The following is a 23,788-nucleotide window of genomic DNA, read 5'->3' on the forward strand; positions in this document are numbered from 1 at the left end:
AACTGGTGGGAAGCCAACTCTGATGGGAAGCCAACTCTGCAGCCTGCACTGAAGGCCTACTCAACACTATGGAGTCCTCAGGAGTACCTTTTGTTCCCTCCACCCTTTTGACAGCCTCTGCATATGACCGCCCTGACTTTGGCACACTCATTCTCCTTCACCCTCGTCAGGCACTCCAAAGATGTAGCTACATGCTTTCCACCACAGTTGCAACACTTCATATCTTCTTCATAATATTCATCATGACCGTCTTTTCAACATCTTTCACATCTTGGATTCCTCCACCTGCAGATTTTCTCTACATATCCAAACATGGTACACCATTTACACTGCTACGGCCTGGAAATAAAAGCTCGTACATACCCCAGCTTCACGTGGATCGGGAGGGACTCCACATTAAAAAAAACACAGAATAGACAAGCTATTTTCTTTCTTGCCATTGACCCAATGACCCAATGATTCATCCCCCGTGCATCAACCACTCCAGGAATACCTTTCAGCTCCTCGATGACCACTTCCTCCGAGACTCCAGCAATTACTCCTTCGACAGGTTTGTCCTTTCCTGAGCTTAAACCACAATACAGTATGGTCATCAATTCGCCTAATTCCCAACATATACTTCCTCTGTTTGTAATTATTATGGATCCCCACAGCACCACAGCAGCTACTCCTCCTGGGGTCCAGCAAAATTAAGGCAGTTATGCAATTTTAAAAACATTACAATACATTCACAACAGATTTCACAACACATTAAGTTTGTGCCCTCTACTCTACTAGCACATATCTACAACACAAAATCCATGTGTACGTGTGTGTATAGTGCAGATGTTATTGTGTGTGTGTATGCATGTGTCTGTGCTTATGTTTGTGTTGCTTCATAGTCCCTGCTGTTCCATAAGGTGTATTTTTATCTGTTTAAATCTAATTTTACTGCTTCCATGAGTTACTTCATGTGGAATAGAGTTCCATGTAATCATAAAAACTGAAATATCACATTTACATAAGTATTCAGACCCTTTACTCAGTACTTTGTTGAAGCATCTTCGGCAGTGATTACAGCCTCAAATCTTCTTGGGTATAACGCTACGGGCTTGGCCCAACTGTATTTGGGTAGTTTCTCTCATTCTTCTCTGCAGATCCTCTCAAGCTCTGTCAGGTTGGATGGGGTGTCTGAACATGCGACTGAATTTCATCAATCAATTCAGTCACATCCACAGCACAGCATGGGCAGCTCGGCGTCTGTAGATACAAACCCAGAATTTAAGATTCCGGCTGTTCTGTGATTGGTCCAACGTGGATCTTCAGAATGTCCATCCAAGCCTGCTCATTGAGCTGCCCATGCTGTGCTGTGGATGTGACTGAATTGAATGATGAAATTGAATTGCATGTTGTTCATTTCATGACGGGCTTTAACTTGAATTTCTTTGCAGATTACGAGGCTATTGTGAAGCAGTCTGATGGATTTAATGGAGCTGATTTAAGGAATGTGTGCACTGAAGCAGGTTAGGAACCTATCCAATACACTGTAGAACTGTATTTTGACATCGTAAAAACAAGCCATTCACTCACTGTCTGTTCCTATGCGTGTTTCCCAGGTATGTTTGCGATCCGTGCTGACCATGAGTATGTGACCCAGGAAGATTTCATGAAGGCGGAAGGTAACCTAGTGGTTAGAGTGTTGCTCCAGAAACCGAAAGGTTGGTGGCTCAAATCCCCAAGCTCACAAGGTAAAAATCTGTCATTCTGCCCCTGAACAAGGCAGTTAACCCACTGATCCTAGGTGGTTATTGTAAATAAGAATTTGTTCTTAGTTAAATATAGGTCAAATAAAAGGCCATTTGCAAGTTTGCAGATTCTAAGGAACTGGAAACCAAGCTATACTACAAGCATATATTATAGTACCACAATACCTATCAGAAAATGTTTTTGTAATTTATATGGCATTCTTTGAGGCTGGAAGAGTAAAGGAACAGATGATGAAAACAAACATAATTGTGGTCTTACTGCGTTCCAAATGTATATCTCATAGACATAGTTTTAGATGTTTAGACACCACTAATACAGACCTATAGTATGTGGTGAAATATATGATTAGATTTTTTGTTTAGAAATTTGCACAAGAATACATATTTAAATAAACTGGCAACCATCTTGTGTCCTTTCAAATGATTCTCTTAATGCCCGTCCAGAGGTTACTGAGTAATACACCAGTCAGTGTAAAATATGCTTAAGCCCGTATCCACAGTTGCTTTTCACAACAGAAGCCGCCTACTGCTTGTGTTGTGAGAGAGAAAAAATAGAGTTTGAACGAAAACATGGGGGTTTGGCCCAGTGACTCCCTAAAAACACATCAGTTCACAAGTCTGCAGATTCCAAGAAACTGGAAACGAATCTGTACTACAATCGTATATGACAATAACACCAACCAACCTATCAGGAAATAATATAGTAATTTAGATGGCATTCTTTGAGGCTGGAAAGAGTAAAGGAACAGACAGCAAAAACAATCATATTTGTGGTCTTACTGCATTCCAAGTGTATATCTCAAAGACATAGTTTTAGACGTTTAGACACCACTAATACAGACCTATGTGGTGAAATATATGTTTAGATGTTTAGTTTAGAAATTTGTATAAGAATACATATCTAATTAAACTGGCAACCATCTTATGTCCTTTCAAATGATTCTCTTAATGCCCGTCCAGAGGTTACTGAGTAATACACCAGTCAGTGTAAAATATGCTTAAGCCCGTATCCACAGTTGCTTTTCACAACAGAAGCCGCCTACTGCTTGTGTTGTGAGAGAGAAAAAATAGAGTTTGAACGAAAACATGGGGGTTTGGCCCAGTGACTCCGTAAAAACACACCACTTCGATACAGATTAGGAGAGCATTTTATCTAACTCTTTTCCCAACCGTAACCTAATTTTCCTATCCTGCTGCATAAATTCCGCTAATCTGCTACTGAAAAGGCACTTCCGGTCATAGCTGTATCGAAGTGTCGTGTTTGTATGGAATCTCGTTTGGCTGAAACTATCTCACCAGAAAAAAAAAATCAGAGCAAGTGAAACAGCACCCCCCTGTCTTACTATAAAACAGATATACCATCTTATGTCCTTTCATATGATTTTCTTAATGAGTTTCTGTCAGCATGCGTCTCGGTCAAATAAATGATCAATATTGAAATATTTTATTTGGACGAGCAAGGAGGTACAGTAGGGCTGGCTAAACCCCCTATTGCCCGCCCTTAAGAGCGGCCCTGCTCATGGACCGTTTTATATGTTTAGACTCCATTTTTACAGACCTACAGTGTCTTGCGAAAGTATTCGGCCCCCTTGAACTTTGCGACCTTTTGCCACATTTCAGGCTTCAAACATAAAGATATAAAACTGTAATTTTTTGTGAAGAATCAACAACAAGTGGGACACAATCATGAAGTGGAACGACATTTATTGGATATTTCAAACTTTTTTAACAAATCAGAAACTGAAAAATTGGGCGTGCAAAATCATTCAGCCCCCCTTAATACTTTGTAGCGCCACCTTTTGCTGCGATTACAGCTGTAAGTCACTTGGGGTATGTCTCTATCAGTTTTGCACATCGAGAGACTGAAATCCTTTCCCATTCCTCCTTGCAAAACAGCTCGAGCTCAGTGAGGTTGGATGGAGAACATTTGTGAACAGCAGTTTTCAGTTCTTTCCACAGATTCTCGATTAGATTCAGGTCTGGACTTTGACTTGGCCATTCTAACACCTGGATATGTTTATTTTTGAACCATTCCATTGTAGATTTTGCTTTATGTTTTGGATCATTGTCTTGTTGGAAGACAAATCTCCGTCCCAGTCTCAGGTCTTTTGCAGACTCCATCAGGTTCTTCCAGAATGGTCCTGTATTTGGCTCCATCCATCTTCCCATCAATTTTAACCATCTTCCCTGTCCCTGCTAAAGAAAAGCAGGCCCAAACCATGATGCTGCCACCACCATGTTTGACAGTGGGGATGGTGTGTTCAGGGTGATGAGCTGTGTTGCTTTTACGCCAAACATAACGTTTTGCATTGTTGCCAAAAAGTTCAATTTTGTTTTCATCTGACCAGAGCATCTTCTTCCACATGTTTGGTGTGTCTCCCAGGTGGCTTGTGGCAAACTTTAAACAACACTTTTTATGGATATCTTTAAGAAATGGCTTTCTTCTTGCCAGTCTTCCATAAAGGCAAAATTTGTGCAATATACGACTGATTGTTGTCCTATGGACAGAGTCTCCCACCTCAGCTGTAGATCTCTGCAGTTCATCCAGAGTGATCATGGGCCTCTTGGCTGCATCTCTGATCAGTCTTCTCCTTGTATGAGCTGAAAGTTTAGAGGGACGGCCAGGTCTTGGTAGATTTGCAGTGGTCTGATACTCTTTCAATTTCAATATTATCACTTGCACAGTGCTCCTTGGGATGTTTAAAGCTTGGGAAATATTTTTGTATCCAAATCCGGCTTTAAACTTCTTCACAACAGTATCTCGGACCTGCCTGGTGTGTTCCTTGTTCTTCATGATGCTCTCTGCGCTTTTAACGGACCTCTGAGACTATCACAGTGCAGGTGCATTTATACAGAGACTTGATTACACACAGGTGGATTGTATTTATCATCATTAGTCATTTAGGTCAACATTGGATCATTCAGAGATCCTCACTGAACTTCTGGAGAGATTTTGCTGCACTGAAAGTAAAGGGGCTAAATAATTTTGCACGCCCAATTTTTCAGTTTTTGATTTGTTAAAAAAAGTTTGAAATATCCAATAAATGTCGTTCCACTTCATGATTGTGTCCCACTTGTTGTTGATTCTTCACAAAAAAATACAGTTTTATATCTTTATGTTTGAAGCCTGAAATGTGGCAAAAGGTTGCAAAGTTCAAGGGGGCCGAATACTTTCGCAAGGCACTGTATTTGGTGAAATGTGGTTTGTTTTTATATTTTTCTAATTTGCATAAGAATACATATTTAAATTGTCTGCCAACCTTCTTATGTCCTTTCGTATGATTCTCTTAATGCCCATCCAGATGTTACAGAAAAATACACCAGTCACTGTAAAATATCCTTAAAGCTGCAATATATAACTTCTGGGGCAACCCGACCAAATTTACATAGAAATGTGAGTTATAGACCTGTCATTCTCATTAAAAGCAAGTCTAAGAAGCTGTAGATCTGTTCTATGTGCGCTATTTAAGTATCGATTTTGCAACTTTTACTTTCGGTTTGGTACAGCCGTTTCAAACAGCTGAAAATACAATATTTTTGGTTATAAAAAATATATTTCACAGTGGTTTATATGGTACAATGACATTCTACAAAATTGCTTGTTTTGTCACATAAACTGAAATTAGGCAAACTACTAGAATTTTTGCAATCAGGAAATGACAGAGTGATTTCTGTATATTGCACCTTTAAGGATTTTTGGAATTCAAAGTCAAACCACAAAGATGTGTCATGTACTTATTATTATTGTGTCTGACTGACTTTGTCCCTAATGTCCACTAAATGGTGGAAAATCCTAAATGTACATTTCTGACTTAAATTAAATTGAATGACTACAGGTTAACGTGCCTTGTTGATAACTGTAAAGGTCTTTCCTGGCAAGCACACAAATGTTCCTCTCTTTTTTGATGTTGAATTTCAGAAAAGATGCCCCTCTAAAACATGTTGCAATAAAAATGTCAGCCTGTCAATACATATGCTGTCCAACTTTTCGATTCCATGAAGGCTTTGCACACTTTCAATTACCTTATTTTGAGGTTATGGGGAACAGTCAGCTAGAATAATTACGGGTCAGTTAAAATAATTACGGCCACAAGGTGGTGATAAAATACATACACACAGAACTTAATAGTCTGCCAAATGCTTGCTATGTCGCAGGGCTAGAGAGGACTGTATAATTTGACATGCCCCAGCTTTAACCTTTACATGGTCTTGTAAATATTGCATATAGGCAACCTCTGATGACTTGTGATCTTAACATTTTCAGTATTGTTTAGCCTAAAATCTGCATTCCGGGTTTCTTGGTCTTAACCGGTGACATTTGTATGTCAATGTATTCAGAAAAAGAGCTTCATTTCCTGCTCTGGTGCCGTATCATCAACCCCTCCAGTTATGCAAATATACTTGCAATAATTGAAAAACAAATGTATATTTCTTTGGACATAAACACTTGGATATTCTGTTACATAATATAAATCGTTATGAAAGTGAGAAATAAGTAGACAATGTTGTGACTATTTTTTGTTCATTCGGCTTAATTTCATATTGCCTTAGTGACTTATCAATGAAGATAAACAATGGTAATCGTTGTCCCAAATGCGACAAGTTCAGGTCCAAAATAAGGAGACGAGTTCAGGTCCAAAATAAACCCATAGAAATGCATTGTGGTTCTTTTTGAATTTTTTTTAACGTATTTTGGCGCGAGTGAAACCTCTTGCTTTCACTCATCCTCTCTGATGAAGAGCATGACGCAGTATCATTTATGGTTTCTTTTTTTAACGAAATTGTTTATCCCTTGCCATCGTCACCGCGGGTACGTGGCACCTGTCCTTTGATTGGTCCGTAGTGATCCTGCTGCCATTGAAGAATTTGGAGCCCGTGTGAAGGGGGTGTGTCTGCAGTGACAGTACACGCCTCTTATATAAAATGTAATATCCCCTAGTCGAGATATAAAAAAGGCAAAATACACGAGAGCTGTTTGCTTAACCAAGGTCACGACTCAGCTTCGAGTACTGCTTTTCTTTCCAAACGCTCGCTTTTAATTTATGTGTGACAGACGGAACGTTTTTTTTTTTTAAAGAAGGCGTCAATATCGAAGTAATTCCTTAATAATCATAATCAACTGCACGTGTGAATTCATGTCTGTATATTCTGACCAAATATACTGGTAAGTATGATTTTTGTCATGTATATTTTTTACACCCGAGACTTCAGTTCGATGTTGATGAAACATTTGGGGATAAAGTTTCATTATTGCATGTAGCCTATGTGCTTTTTAGCATTGCCTTTATATTTGCTAATGGCCATAACTGGTATAATCAATAGAAAACTAAGATCCTTGGAAGAATGTATGTAAATAAAAAGAAAGTATGTACTGCTTCAAACCATTTCAACTGCGCTCTTGAATGTGTCCGGCTGCAGTCAGTGGCGTTGTTTTTGTTTTAGAACCTTTATAACGCCACCTGAAAGAAAGGTCAGATAACAAACAAAGCACTCCACATTTTTGGAGGTCTGTTTTTGAAATGGTGACAGGTGTCAAGCTGTCCTCCACGACTCTTTATCCAGGTGCCATGTCTGAGGTTGACCCTTTTCCTTTCATAAGGGGACATCATAAGCAGGTTAACGCACAGCCACCAAGTCATAACTGGATTTGAAACCTAACCTTAAACCAAATGCACATTTTTTTGTTTTCAATCATTTTTACAATATAATACATTTTGACATCTAGCCGAAATCACTCAGTTCTGCCTCCAGGGCAAGATTCATGAAAATAAACGTCAACATGCACATCCTAGATTGGCAACCTAATGTTTCGCGATGCAATGTCTTTTAGTCAAACTACTGATAATTGCAGAAGTAATAACATGAGCTTACCTTGGTTTCTCGTCAAGCAATGATATGGAACTGTTCAACCACTACTGTTTCACATTGTTTGACCTTTAGTGGTTAGACAATTGACCTTTTATTGGTGAGCTATTGTGGTGGGGTGCAATAGAGGGAGGTGGAATGAGGTTCTTAACCCATTGACAGTCCATCTATCACCCAGAGGAGGCCTGTGACTCAATCTCTCCATTTTACTCTGGGTACTCCGACCTCCATATAGGCTTGTAACATTGCATTAAGGATTGCAATACATTTTTTTGCTTCTTTTTTATTATTATTATTTTTTTACTCTGCAAGTCTGTTTGCGTGCACCAGGAAGTGAAGACCCTGTGACTTACAGTAACCACAAAGCTTCTCGTCTCCGCTTTGTGTGCTGCGCTGTTCTTCAGATACCACTGCTACATGGGGGACCCTTTTGCTAAGATCTCTTATTGTTTCCCCATGCATTGCTGCCTAATATAGCACTTTGCAGTTTATTTTTCAAAGCTCACTGCAGGAAAAAAAGTTGTTTCAGGTTTATCATGTTATAAGTCATAAGTGCAGTCCCATGGGAGCCATTTGATAGCTTTCAATGTTTTGCCAGGGCCAGTTGTTGCATTTATGGGTATTATACTTGTAGGTGAGTGATGACTCACACTATCTCAACCCTGGTAAACAGGAAGACCTCTTAACTTTAATTTCTTTCTTTTTCTTTTTACATGTTTGAACTCTTGAAACAAGAACAACATGTAATTCTCCTATAAAGTGATCAGGTCATTTGTGGATCAAATGCCTCTGCTTTGGCACCTTGGAATTTTGGACTCAAGTTGTGCTGGAGCTGGACCTAAAGTTTACCATGTTCTGTCCAGTCAGTAACACAGTAACAGTGTTTCCTATGTTCTGAGAAGGCTGAGCTCAGCTAGGAAGCCTATGGGCTGGAGCAGAAATCTGGATATGGCCCATTAATTCCAACACTTTTCAGAGAGATTGATTGCCCCCCCCCCCCCACACACACACACACACACACACACACACGCCTCCAGGTTGTGTGATTTGACCGGTCGCCAGGCAGCCCAGCGGTCACACTTTTTAATTTGGATAGTCCGGATTTTCCATTTTACAGCTGGTCATGCTATCAACAAGCTATATTGATGAGAAACTGCTTGCTAAGGTTACTGTTAGGCAGGGAAATCCAGCTCCAGGCATAAGCAGTCTTCTTAGAATAGTAGAATACACACAGTGCAAGTTGGAAATTTGGTTGTGCATCAGCAGTTTCTCATATGTAACAACAATGGGGGCAATGCGAGTGCCATCCAGAAAATGTGTCGGATCATGCAAGATTATGCAAATGTCTACATACTTGATGCGCAGAAGGAAAAAATGGGGAACACTTCTCCTCGAAGAGGGAAGTTTGTCCAGTTCAATAAACCCTCGAACATAAATTGTCGGCAACACTGAAATGGGCTACTTCCATGTAAATTACATGAGAACAGGGAGTGCATTCTGACATCACGTGCATAAAACTCACGTTGGGTTGACCGTTAGAGATATTTGGAACACACGTGGGACAAGGTTTTAAAATGTAAATATTTCTCTCCGCTGTCGAGGGGGGGCCACTAATATGTTGAACCTGTGAGGTGGGGAGGGGCCCCCAACCAAATCTCGCTTAGGGCCCCAAAAAAGCTAGAGCCGACCCTGCGGTTAGGTTTAGAATAAGGGTTAGGGGCAAGGTGAGGATAGTTAATTGAAATGTTAGTGTAGATCACAGGTCTCCAACAGGTCGATCGCTTGCTACCAGTAGCTTGCAGCTCACCTATGAGTAGTTCGCCAAACAATTCTGAAAGTAAATACAATTTTCACGTGTTCCACTGCCAACTGCCATAAACCAATCTCACAAGTATCAGACACTGCAAGCTCCCAACTAATGTCTAATCAATGGAACTTTGACATGATCCCATCCCTGGTTAGCCACTATTGGTTTAAAAATATTATCCGGCAATTAATTTCCATCAGTATTGCCTGTCTGCCTGTGTGGTACGCACATTTGTCTATGACTCCGTGTGGAGCCAGTTGATGTGATAACCGTCTGGTGGGTTGACAGAGATACCTTACCCAAAACCTTCTCAATTAAATGTTAACTGCGAAGTAGTGTTATTTGCAAACGTTGCCATTAAATGAGCAGCAGTGGTACAGAACCATGGCTAGACTGCATATTCCTCACTCCCTAGATGCGCAATTAAAGGGACAGATTAAAGGGGAATTGCACTCTCATCTAAATGTCTTCATTTTCTTTAAAATTGTAAATTGTATTCTCATATGATTTAATCATTGACACTCAACATCCAATTTTGTTGTTTTTCTATGAACAATTGTTCATTTGAGTGAAGAAAAAATAATAATTCAGCAATTTGTACTGGGAACATCATTTGGAAAACAAATCACAGATTTTATGTGGGCCCCCCCATAGTTTTTATTAACAATTATTTTACCAGGTACTGTATATTGACAGAAAACAGTGTGCTACTTTCTCTTGTACAATAAGGACCCAGTGAAGAGTTGCAGGGGAGTGGAGAAGAGAAGAATTTGTCTATTTGAAAGATCTCTTGCGACATGTTTAATTTTTTAAAAGTAGCTAGAAAAGATAGTCTGTAGAACATCTACAGATGGACTATACAAATAGTGTTACCTCCCTGTGTTGGTATGGAATCTCAGCAGCAACTTCGCCTTTTCACCAAGCCTCCTCAGATGTATAATGCACATAGCGAGACTCGGGAGGAGTAGAGGGGAAACAGTGTTAATTATGCAAGACGTAATATCCTATCGTGTGCACCGGGTCGCATTGCTATGGGGATATACATTTTGTCTCTGTCAGCACAGACTGGCAGATGACTTGGCAAGACTGTAGAACAATGTGTCCTCAATTCGTTTCCATACCATACACACTTGGAGGATGATACAGCATAGAGGGTAGGGTAATTTTATTTTTAGTTACTGAGTAATTTACCATTTAGAGTTGATGGGAATGTGCAGCTTTGTAGAGATACCTACCCTAAAGAACAAATCCTGACTGGCATCGATCCAGGAATTGGAGTCGTCACACTGTCCTCACCACAGATTCTTCTAAAAATATATTTGACACTGTAAATTTAATGTTGGACAGACAGACCTTCACACATGCTCTAATGATCAGCCAAAGCAGCAGTCAACCTCTGTGATCCTTAGTTTTATTTATTTAGCAGGACACGTGTCAGTCTGAGATGCCCCGTCTCATGCCCATGCCAGACCTCTGACTGGAATGTATCTAGGACTGGCATTAGCCCACATAGGAATGGCATTAGCCCACATAAGACTGGCATTAGTCCATATGAACATGTGACTGTGTACAGTATGTAGGCCTAGTTGTTTCTGTTGACAGTGCTAAAGATAGTCACTGAAGTGCCAAGCTGGCCAGTACCTGGTCATGTTGCATGCCCATGGAAGATGGAACAGCAAGTCCAGACAGAAGTTCTACTTGGCAATAGTCAAAGGAGTCATCTCAGGCCAATCCTGGTCTAAGATTAAGATACTTTTAAAGTGGTTTTGAGTAAATGTGTCCTTAAGTGCCTTAACTGATCTTTGGCAGTGGTCATTATAGAATTTGTGGTGCCCTTTTAGGATTAATTTGTACTTTGATGGGTGTTGCCAGGGTAGAAGTAGGAATGCACAATATTTCACCTCTTGGCCTCTACATTAGTTGGCACAAAGGCCAACGAATGCACAATGAACTTGTGAAGTGTTTCTTAACTGCATAGCCCATGTTAATCATTATCTTTATGCATTTGGAGTTGTTTAATTCTACAGAACACTTAACATGGCTCCTTGAGGACACTTCTCACATTCTTTTTTGAAAAAAAAAGGACATGTTTTGTAACATCGGGCAGAAACTTTTAGCAGTAATGGATTTTAATGGTATGTTCTCTCACTGGTTGAATTGTTACAGTACATGTGTTCCTCCACTTCTCATTGTGCCCCTTTGTTCTATTAGGACGATGTTCTGTTATTCTTAGCTGAGCAGGATGTTTATACGATCCCCGAGCAGAAATATGACTGGCAAAGGCAGAGTGTTTATCTTTCTCCCCGCACTTCTGCACAGGTCTGTGCTGTCACCAGTCAATGTCCATCCCACTCCATGTGTCTCTGGCTTACCCTCTCTCCTGTCTCAAGAATGAAATGGGTCTTTTGACATATTTTCCACATACAACCTTGCATATCCTTTGGACTAGTTTTTATTTTTAGATTTCCTGCTATTGTTGTCGTTGAACCAGGTCGACTAGTTTGTGAACGTGTGAGAAGATTCCAGAAACCTATTCTGCCATTGGGTCTTGGCTTGTGCTTTCCCCCTGTGGCCCCCACCTGCACAAATAGTTTTCCTTCTCCCAATTTGAATGTGACACATGGTATGCAAATTTGGAAATGGAAATATTGATTGTTAAACAGCAGTAGCCATTGCTTCAGGGTGTGGCAATGTGTTGTGTGAAAAAAATCAATTTACACAGCATCTCTCCTTTTCAGTTTGAAGCAATTGACTTTTTCTTTCTGACAGATTCAGGATAGATTAACTATATAATGTATAGGAGCTTTGTCCCTTATTCTAAGGAATGAATACATCCACCTCTACCTTTTTATTGTGGTACCATAAGGCCAAGCCTTTTTACATGAAAGTGACGTGTTGGAAAATGTGGATGGCCTAAGGGCTTTATTTGCTATTTTTGGATTGACATAAATTTAAAGAGTTAATCTTTAACTTAATCCCCATAGAATGAAAGAATGGTTGTTGATCTCCATTTGTTTTTCTCCAATCAGACTATGAGGGAACACTTTTGATGAAAGGTCTTGATTCCCACTGCAGACTGTCTTATCTTTACTGTGTGGGGATTAATAGGTTCTTGAATAATAAACATGGATGTCTTCGAAAGAATTCAACAAAGCAGTGAAGGGACATGAGTGAGTGGCAAACTATGAGTCATACGACACATCTCTATTTTTGCCCACAATCTCTTATGGTGAAAACATTTTCATTTTCCGATCACAGAAAGTTTACAAACTGAAAGTGTCACTGAGGTTCCACTGTTGATTTCTCCATAAAGAGTCTTGAAGTCCAGTTCAGGGTCTTGTCTGACATTGTACATAGCAGTACTGTCAAAATACCTCAGAGGCAACTTGACAAATATTTGGAAAAGAGAGCTTTTAAGATGAAGTTGAGACGAAGAATCCATCCGGAGCAACATGTATATGAAAATAATGTAGGCTCCTTTTTTGAAGTGCACTTCATTGGTTTTACCTAAAATGTTTCATTGGTCATGGCTGTGTTATGTTCACATGATTAACCACTAAACCTTCAGTTTCTACTGTAAAAGGAGGTTAATGGCAAGAACAAGTCTGTTCTTGTTCTGCTCATCTGAGGCAGGTTGTGATCTATGTTCTGTTTCCTGTCCCCTATGGTGGGTTGGCCACCCTGACCGCAGTCCTGTGGACACTGGCCGCTGTGCCACCAGACTTGAAATAGAAAGCTTGAGATTCTCGCTCTGCTCGGCTGCCGTCTTGGTTCTCAAACGTCCCAAGAATATATTTCCTCCCACATAGTACCTCAGTTCAATCCTCCTGTTCAGTTATTTCTTACAGTGCATATACAGTGCGCCTTACTTCAACTAAAATTGAATGTTTTCGGTCCCAGTCAAATTGCACTGCACGCCCACAATGCATTCTCGCTATGACTGTGTCCCCTCTCTCCTAGTTGAAGCATACCTTGTACCGTATTTAGATATGGCTACCCAATGCAAACCACATATCAGTGGTGGTGTAGCTTTGCAGTGCACCAAATGTATGCTGCAGAGCCTATCAGTGGTCAGACAAAATGAAAGCAAAAGCATGCATAGAGACTAAACAAAATACTGAACAAGGCTTATGTGTAGCTTTTTCATTGCAAAAATAATACCAAAGGGCCAAATCTCATGCAACTACATGACTGAAAGTTGTACTCTGTCATTCTCGCTGATAGGATTAATTTGCATAACACTTGCCAAAGTAATAGCTACATGTAAATGATATTGCACCAACCTATCCGTTCTCCATTATGCGGCCTCTTGTACAGCACTATGATTGGGACACATGTACCGGCTCTGCATTGATGTTAAAGTACTCAAGTAAAAATATTTAAGTAGTTTTAATTTTTTTACTACTTATATTTTTGACAACTTTTACTACATTCCTAAAGAAAATAATGTAATTTTTACAATTTCCCTGACACCCAAAAGTACTTGTTACATTTTGAATGGTTAGCAGGCCAGGAAAATGATTCAGTTCACCCATTTATCAATAGACCATCCCTGGTCATCCCTACTGTCTCTGATCTGGCGGACTCACTAAATACACATGCTTTGTTTGTAAATTATGTTTGAGTGTTGGATTGTGCCCTGGCTATCAGTAAATTAAAAACAAGAAAATGGTGCTTCCTACGGAATTTGAAATCATTGTATTCTGCTCCTCAGTGTGAAAGTTTGGGACTGATATTGGATCCTGAATGGTGGAATAACCCAGTCCTTTCCCTTGTCTCTGTCCAGCCCAGTGTTTGTGCCGGGCGGAGACATGACTGAGGTGATGATCAGTAGCACCCCCATGGAGGACATAAGGCTCAGCCCCAGCAAGGACCGGCTCTCTTTCCAGGTAACTAACACACATACTAACACCCGTTTTTATCCTAAAGGGAAATTGGTTTGCAGCAAAATCATGGTATATAACCCATAAGGGCAGGGCTCTACGCTGACTGTTTTTACAAGAAGTACTTGTATGCTTAAGTTGGAAAATCTAAGCACACAGAGAAATATAGGAGCACACTTAAAAATATTTGATGTAATAAAGCTAGAATCCTACTTTTATTTTTTTTAGGCACTCTGGTACTGCTTAATACAAATTCCAGGTCGCACAGGGAAATATTTAGGCACATATACGAGTAAAATGGTCACACTATAGATCCCTTTTATAAGGGGGAAGCCAAACTAGGAGGCAGAGGGTGAACTAGTTTTAATTGGTTTATGGTACACGTCCCTGTTCAAAGTCCTTGCCACTATTAGTAACCCAAAAATGGTCTTGGATTTTTAACAAAAGATTGAGGTTGGATTAAGGACAGGGCTGCATGTTCCATCATGGTTCTTAATGTAAGCAGCTCACCCAGGGGACCATGGGTAAGGAGAGGTTTGTTTTCTAACCAGGAGGTCTAATCATTAGCATTATTATTGTTGTAACAAGTTATGCAAACAACCTTTTTGGGGGATTTCAAGGGGGGGATATTTAAGAAAAAAAAATCTATTTGCCTTGAGATGGAGTGTAGCTTTGCAGGGAGTTCGAGATGATTGCACAGACTTTTTAAAAAATGCAAAGGACATGAAAAGGAGTTAGTTGAATCTTCCGGTCTTTACTGTGGGGGACTGATAGCATGTCACGACAATAAAACTTACAGCTGGGCAACTTTCTGAGTAGCAGGCCATCAGGTGGCCTTGACAAGTTTTATTGTTTGGAAAGAATCTGAGACATTTTAAGGCTAAACCACTCCTTTATGAGTGTCTGTGACTACGTGTCAGAGACCCAGATGATGCAGACTGACCCTTTAGGAAGGTGGGCTGCCTTCCTCTCACAATTTACACCCAAGCTGTGTCTGTCCTGTGAGGCCACTAGGAGGCAGCACTCCTAGTGGCTGGTGATTTTAATGCAGGAAACCTCATTTCTACCAGCATGTCACCTGTGCAACTAGAGGTGAAAAAAACAGATCACATGTACTCCATACACAGAGACTCATCCAAAGCTCTGCCTCGCCCTGTATGTGACAAATCTGACCATATCCTACTGATTCCTGCTTACAAGAAAAAAAACTCAAATGGGAAGTACCAGTGATGTGAGCCCATGAAGCGGATGTTAAGCTACAGGACTGTTTCGCTAGCACAGACTGGAATATGTTTCAAGACTCATCCATGAGTTTACCACATCAGTCACCGGCTTCAATAATAAGTGCATTAACATTGTCATCTACTACATGACCGACCGTACGTAATATCCCAAACAGAAGCCATGGGTTAAAGGCAACAGCCACACTGAGCTAAAGGCGACCTACCACTTTCAAGGAGTGGGGCACCAGACGAGTAAATGCCATCTATACTCACTTTGAGGCAAGCAACACTCAACCATGCGTGAGAGCTCCAGCTGTTACGGATGACTGTGATCATGCGCTCTGTAGCCAAGGGCTAGACGGATTACCAGGACTTGTACCCGGAGCATGCGTTGACCAGTTGACAAGTGTCTTTACTAACATTTTCAACCCCTCCCTGACCCAGTCTGTAAAGCCTACATATTTCAAGCAGATCGATATAGTCCCTGCGCCCAAGAACGCCAAGGTAATGTCTAAATGGCTATCGCCCCATTGCACTCGCATCTGTAGCCATTAAATTCTTTGAAAGACTGGTCATTGCTCAGATCCACAGATGACGCGATCTCTATTGCACTCCACACTGCCCTTTCCCACTTGGACAAAAGGAACACCTATGTGAAAATGCTGTTCATTGACTACATCTCTGCATTCAAAAACATAGTGACCCCAAGGTCAACACTAAGCTATGGACCCTGGATCTGAACACCTCTCTCTGCAACTGGATCCTGGACTTCTTAACGGGACGCCCCTGGGTGGTAAGGGTAGGAAACAACACATCCACCACGCTGACCCTTAACACGCGGGCCTCTCATGGGAGTGTGCTTAGTCCCCTGCTGTAGTCCCTCTTCACCCATGACTGCATGGCCGCGCACGACTTCCAACACCATTAAGTTTGCAGACGACACCGGTGTAAGGCCTGATCAACGATGCCAATGAGACTATAGGGAGGAGGTCAGAGAACTGGCTGTGTGGTGCCAGGACAACAACCTCAACGTCACAAAGACAAAGGAGCTGCTCGTGGAATACAGGGCTGACACGTCCCCATTCACATCGACAGGGCTGTAGTGGTGTGGGTCGAGAGCTTAAAATTCCTCAGTCCACATCACTAAGGATCTATCATGGTCCACAGTCTTGAAGAGGGCACGATAATGCCTCTTCCCCCTCAGGGGGCTCCTTCTCAAAATGTACTGTTTTTATTTTTGACATTTTTTTATTTCACCTTTATTTAACCAGGTAGGCTAGTTGAGAACAAGTTCTCATTTGCAACTGCGACCTGGCCAAGATAAAGCACATCAATTCGACACACAACAGAGTTACACATGGAATTAACAAAACATACAGTCAATAATACAGTAGAACAAAAGAAAACAAAAAGTCTATATACAGTGAGTGCCAATGAGGTAAGTTAAGGAAATAAATAGGCCATTGTGGCAAAGTAATTACAATATAGTAATTAAACACTGGAATGGTAGATCGGCAGAAGATTAATGTGCAGGTAGAGATACTGGGGTGCAAGATAAATAAATACAGTATGGGGATGAGGTAGGTAGGTAGATGGGCTGTTTACAGATGTGCTATGTACAGGTGCAGTGACCTGTGAGCTGCTCTGACAGCTGGTGCTTAAAGCTAGTGAGGGAGATGTGAGTCTCCAGCTTCAGAGATTTTTGCAGTTCGTTCCAGTCATGGGCAGCAGAGAACTGGAAGGAAAGATGACCAAAGTAGGAATTGGCTTTGGGGGTGACCAGTGAGATATACCTGCTGGAGCACGTGCTACAAGTTGGTGCTGCTATGGTGACCAGTGAGCTGAGATTAGGTGGGGCTTTACCTAGCAGAGACTTGTAGATAACCTGTAGCCAATGGGTTTGGTGATGAGTATGAAGCGAGGGCCAACCAACGAGAGCGTACAGGTCGCAATGGTGGGTAGTGTATGGGGCTTTGGTGACAAAACGGATGGTACTGGGATAGACTGCATCCAGTTTGTTGAGTAGTGTTGTCATCTATAAAATAGCTTCCATCACAGACGTCGAGGATCGGTAGGATGGTCAGTTTTACGAGGGTATGTTTGGCAGCATGAGTGAAGGATGCTTTGTTGCGATATAGGAAGCCGATTCTAGATTTAATTTTGGATTGGAGATGCTTAATGTGAGTCTGGAAGGAGAGTTTACAGTCTAACCAGACACCCAGGTAGTTGTCCACGTATTCTAAGTCCGAGCCGGCCAGAGTAGTGATGCTGGACGGGCGAGCAGGTGCGGGCCGTGATCGATTGAATAGCATGCATTTAGTTTAACTTGCAGTTGGAGGCCACGGAAGGAGAGTTGTATGGCATTGAAGCTCGTCTGGAGGTTAAGTTAACAGTTTCCAAAGAGTGGCCAGAAGTATACAGAATGGTGTTGCCTGCGTAGAGGTGGATCAGAGAATCACCAGCAGCAATAGCAACGTCATTTATGTTTACAGAAAAGAGAGTCGGCCTGAGAATTGAACCCTGTGGCACACCCATAGAGACTGCCAGAGGTCCGGACAACAGGCCCTCAGAGTTCAGTGTCAAATCGATCAGAGAAGTAGTTTGTAAATGAGGTGAGGCAATCATTTGAGAAACCAAGGCTGTCGAGTCTGCCAATAAGAATGTTAATTGACAGTCAAAAGCCTTGGCTAGGTCGACGAATACGGCTGCACAGTAATGTCTCTTATCAATGTTGGTTATGATGTCGTTTAGGACCTTGAGCATGGCTGAGGTGCATCCATGACCAGCTCTGAAACCAGATTGCATAGCGGAGAAGGTACGGTGGGATTTGAAATGGTTGGTAATCTGTTTGTTAACTTGGCTTTCGAAGACCTTAGAAAGACAGGGTAGGTTAGATATAGGTCTGTAGCAGTTTGGGTCTAGAGTGTCTCCCCCTTTGAAGTGGGTGATGACCGTGGCAGCTTTCCAAACTTTGGGAATCTCAGACGATACGAAAGAGAGGTTGAACATGCTCGTAATAGGGGTCACAACAATTTCGGCAGATAATTTTAGAAAGAGAGGGTCCAGATTGTCTAGTTCAGCTGATTTGTACTTGTCCAGATTATGCAGCTCTTTCAGAGCATCAGCTATCTGGATTTGGGTGAAGGAGAAATGGTGAGGGCTTTGGCGGGTTGCTGTGGAGGGTGCCGGGCAGTTGACCGGGGTAGGGATAGCCAGGTGGAATGCATGGCCAGCCGTAGAGAAATGCTTATTGACATTCTCAATTATAGTGGATTTACTTAGGGAGTAGGCTTCTAATGTTAATATGCATGAAACCAAGGCTTTTACGGTTACAGAAGTCAACAAATGAGAGCACCTGGGAGTTGGGAGTGGAGCTAGGCACTGCAGGACCTGGATTAACCTCCACTTCACCAGAGGAGAAGTAGGATAAGGGTACGGCTAAAGGCGATACGAACTGGCCGTCTAGCACATTCTGAACAGAGAGTAAAAGGAGCAGGTTTCTGGACACGATAGCATATATTCAAGGCATAGTGTACAGACAAAGGTAAGGTAGGATGTGAGTACATTGGAGGTAAACCTAGGCATTGAGTAATGATGAGAGAGATATAGTCTCTAGAGATGTTTAAACCAGGTGATGTCGTCGCATATGTAGGAGGTGGAACAACATGGTTTATGGCATATTGAGCAGGGCTAGAGGCACTACAGTGAAATAAGACAGTAATCACTAACCAGGACAGTAATGGACGAAGCATATTGATATTAGAGAGGCATGCGTAGCCAAGGGAACATATGGGTCCAGTGAGTGGTTGAGCTGACTGGGGACACGGTGATTCAAACAGTTAGCAGGCCGATGCTAACAGTTAGTAGGCTGGGGCTAAGCAAGCTAGCAGTTAGTAGACTGAGTTAGCAAGCAAGCAGTTAGCAGGGGCTAGCAGTTAGCAGACCGGGGCAGGCAAGCTAGCAGTTAGCAGACCGGGGCAGGCAAGCTAGCAGTTAGCAGACCGGGGCAGGCAAGCTAGCAGTTAGCAGACCGGGGCAGGCGTGCTAGCAGTTAGCGGAATGGGGCAGTAGAAGGGGTCCGGATAATTGTACCCCAGGAGTAGGCTTCGGTGGTAGCACAGGAACCCTGGCCGGGATAGCTTCAGGCTAATTGGTGCTCGCTCAGGGATGTAAACGCTAGCCAGGAGTAGTCACCCGGGATTGCGGTGAGCTAGTTGCGAAGATCCAGATGAAAATGTTCAGTTTGCGGTAGGAATCCGGGGATATGGGGGGGGGAGGGGGGTAAATAAATAATAGGTTCGTTATGCTCTGGTTAGAGTCACGTTGTTCGAACTGGCGAGAGCTTTCCGAGCTAAAGGTTAGCTGATGAACGCTAGCAATGGTTTGCTGACTGATAGCTGGTAGCTGGCTAGCTTCAGTTGAGGGATTCCAGATCCGAAGTAAATATAAATACCTTTGGGGGCGGATCCATGCCACATTGGGTGAGGCGGGTTGCAGGAGAGTATTTAGAAGTTGAGGTTTAGCAAAATATTTTTAAAAGATATACGAATAAAAACATGTAAAGCGATATATACAAGGGACAGGACAAAGACTTCTGACTGCTACGGCATCTTGGATTACATGTTGACTTTGATACAATTTGTGAGTCCATCACCTGAATGCCAACTGCATCTCTGACTGTTAGGCAACACAGCCTTACATTTTGGAATAACCCCCATGTTTGAGAGTTGCTGTAGAAAAAATTCTGCAAAACAATGAAGCATGGAGGCATTTATAGAGCAAAGTAACTGGATGTTGGTTACGGAGGTGAGGGCTTCTCTGCAGCAGATTCATTTGGAGTCTGCACTTGAGTGATTCCTGATCGCCCAAAGCTCCTATCACCCCCCCTACCCCCACCCTACCACAACCCAAAATAGCTGTCATTGTGCCTCGCTAGCAATGTGTTGCCATTTCCTGCAGCTGGAAGTGAACTGAGCTGTGATGATGTTGCTGGGGGTCTTATAGCAAGGTCACTCTCTGCCATCCCCCTCGGTGCTGACGCACAGACCTTCACAGCACAGACATTCACAACACAGGCAAGGATATGCAGATACTAAACCTCCCTGCGCACACATGCACTAACACACATACTCACACACACAGGCACTGACTAACATTCATACTCACTCCCACATATGCACACACTCAAGCTGATGTCTGAAGATGCAAATGCTAAATCTGTCCCACTCACCAGGCACTCGCAGCCAAACATACTGAAACACGGCAGTTTTCAGAACATTTAGTCCTTTTCCTCCTCATCCCCCCTCTCATGGTATTCAGGGAGACTTGGACACTCTTTCTCTCTCCTGCCTCTCCCTCCTTCTCTTCCTCCCTCTCTCTCACTATGTCTCCCTCTCAGCCTCATCTAATGCTTTATTTGAACTGAGCTTTTTGCCCAGACAGCAACATCGCTTTCCCCTTCCAATGTCTCCCACTGAAATATGCAGCTCTAAAAATATTCTTCCACTTCATCCAAACAGCAAAATAAATGCTGTTCTTTGACTAGGAATGGCTGTAATCCATTGTCAGAGTATCTCTCTCTCTCATGCTCTTCATTTTAGATTCAAAAAAGTCTGCACATCTTCCTGGGTTCTTCTTCAGCAAGTCTGGCATTGTACACCCACAACCCATTTAGGTCTAGCTTTTATTGCAGACAAAATCATAAAAAAAGAGCAGACTCCACAGAGATATATACCCATTGCTTAGCTTTCAGTATCATGGGATTATTGGTTATTTAGTCATCCTATCAGAGTGAACCTGCAAGTAAGCATTTCATTGACTGTGTCACATGTAGCCTGTGCATATGACAAATAAACTTTACTTGTCAATATCTACCACCTAGTGTTCTTTTGGTTAAGCTAAGAGAAAGCTCTAGTGCCTTAAAATGTGCTCTGTGTCTTGACTGTAACAAACTTACTGTAGACTTGCAATACTATGATTAGCTCTCATATAATATCCACATTTGTAAGCACTTAAAAGCAGCTTTGGCACTATGCCTTTCGAAGCTATTAAATTTAGCCGCATGAAAGACTGATCGGGCACCCAGGACTTTAACTGTGTGTTTTTGTCCTTTCCTCAGATCTTCCCGGACCCCTCGGACTTCGAGCGCTGCTGTAAGCTGAAAGACCGCCTGCCGTCCATCGTAGTGGAGCCCACGGAGGGGGAAGTGGAGAGCGGTGAGCTGCGTTGGCCACCAGAGGAGTTCATTGTCTGTGAGGAGGAAGAGAACCATGGCAAAAGCCAAACTGGACAGCCGACGCAGAACAACGAGCACTAGAAGCCAAACAGACCCCACCCACCCTCCAACACACACCAGCAGGAGATCCCACTCGCACCTAACCACTCAGACTGAACAGGGGCACACATGTCAGTGATGCTCACTTTCCTTCCCTTGACACCAAAGCATCACTCTCAAGAGAAGCAATATGCAGTACCTTATCTACTCTCCAGATTTCACCTCTGTTGCTTTACCTTACACTCACACTCCATATGCATGAAAGTACACACACACACACACACACACACACACACACACACACACACACACACACACACACACACACACACACACACACACACACACACACACACACACACACACACACACACACACACACACACACACAGTTTAAACCAACCCCAAAATAGAGGCCCAGTTAAACGGTAGCAGCTCTGGGCTTTATGGACAATTCTAGTACTGCAGGATACTACAGTTCCCACACCATTCGGTCAAACCTGCTGGCCACATGACTCCAGAGACTCCTCATACCCATATAGGCTACTGCTGTGGTACCCAAGCGGACTTCTGTTTTTCATACTTTCCTTCAGTATATGGATTGAAATATACATGACTGTGATTGCCATTGCCAGTCTTTTTAAAAGGCAGTGCTTGTGCATAGGTTGGTGGGGTTTGTTTTGTTCCTTTCGGTGGATTATGGTGGTTGACAGGAAGTAGGGGTTACTGTCTAAACACAAGGAGACCTTTGGTCTCCGTTGGGTAAAGTACTAGTTTTTTACACTGAGATGGAAGGAGAGGAAACGCTTCCCTATTTCTGTAACAATGAATAATATGTACAGTATGTTATGAAGGCTGGTTGTGCCCTGAAGCACTCATGTGCTTTTATTTTGTTCTTGTTGTGTACCCCTAATGTCATTGGATAGGTATTGGGGACAGTAAGAGTCAATATATTTGAGATTATGTAGTGATTTAAAACCAACAGTGTGACTATAATGGACGAAGACTCACTGAAGGACATGTAAATATATGTTTGCCCTCAGAACCAATACCTGAGGTTACTGTTGATTTGGTTTATTTTATTATTGTCGTAAAACATTCATGAGACTAAAATTTGTTCTAGGTTATTCTCACCTGAGCTCAGAGTTCCCTAATCTAGTCTTCCTGTTCTTTTGAAATCCATGATGGGTATGTCAGCCTCAATGTTCAACCAGTAAGGTATAACATGATGTGTGGTCAGTGACTTTGCCAGATAACATTTGTAAATTTCTGAAACTCCAATTTTCCAGTTCATAAAATTGGGCATTGGTTCATGGACTCTGCACTGTTATTAACCAGTCCTCAAAAGTAGCTTAATTTTCTGATCTTGAAAACAGTTACCGGTGTCTGTCACTTTGTCAAAGTTAGTTAGTTGGCTGGCTAACTCATTGATTGTGTCTCATAAATAGCCACTTGGTTTGTATGCCATTTGAAAGACCAACGGTGTTTTGCTCTCTATGTATATTCTACATCACCAGCTCCATGTCCAGTCTTCTTGGAAGGATGTATATTGTTAAAAGCATGTTTTCTGGAGAAAAAACTACTTATGTATTTCATTTATGATACTGTATATGAAGCGTTGTGTACGTCTCTCTCTCTCTCTCTCTCGCACATTTAATTTCCCTGTACATGGCATTAGAACTCTGTACAGAATATCTCTTTGTCTCTCTCTGCTGTCACCCACAAGTCCTGTGTAGTTTTTGTAAACCTCAGGGAGATTAGCTGCCATTTTGCTGTCATTTTTTGTATTTAGACCACTTTACTCTGAACAGAGGTTGTAAATAAACATTTGAATTTGCTTTCAACTGTCTGACTGATTCCTTGTGCTATGTCAGAGGTTGCAAGAGCAGATCCACTGCTATTGGGTAAAATCCACTTTTTCTGGGGTAACCCTATAGAGTATCATATTGTGTTTCTTGAAAGCAAACTTCTTTTGTAAAACATTTTATCCC

General features: G+C 42.0%; 1 protein-coding gene across 1 annotated transcript; it reads left to right on the forward strand.

The window, feature by feature from the left end:
• The first annotated feature begins 6,668 nt into the window (after positions 1-6,668).
• LOC118368168 (protein LBH-like) lies at positions 6,669-23,635 on the forward strand. The gene is made up of 3 exons (XM_035752007.2): positions 6,669-6,909; positions 14,204-14,306; positions 21,642-23,635. Exons 1-3 carry the CDS (start codon positions 6,881-6,883, stop codon positions 21,837-21,839), a joined length of 330 nt encoding a protein of 109 aa, XP_035607900.1. The 5' UTR covers positions 6,669-6,880; the 3' UTR covers positions 21,840-23,635.
• Positions 23,636-23,788: the final 153 nt, after the last annotated feature.

The sequence above is a fragment of the Oncorhynchus keta genome, chromosome 35 (genome assembly GCF_023373465.1).
Source record: "Oncorhynchus keta strain PuntledgeMale-10-30-2019 chromosome 35, Oket_V2, whole genome shotgun sequence".
Lineage (NCBI taxonomy): Eukaryota > Metazoa > Chordata > Actinopteri > Salmoniformes > Salmonidae > Oncorhynchus > Oncorhynchus keta.

Excerpts from the sequence above, each read along its gene's own strand:
- LOC118368168 (XM_035752007.2), top strand. The coding sequence starts at position 6,881 with ATGTCTGTATATTCTGACCAAATATACTG. Across the intron at positions 6,910-14,203 it reads TATTCTGACCAAATATACTG|CCCAGTGTTTGTGCCGGGCG; the intron begins GTAAGTATGATT and ends GTCTCTGTCCAG. Across the intron at positions 14,307-21,641 it reads AGGACCGGCTCTCTTTCCAG|ATCTTCCCGGACCCCTCGGA; the intron begins GTAACTAACACA and ends TCCTTTCCTCAG.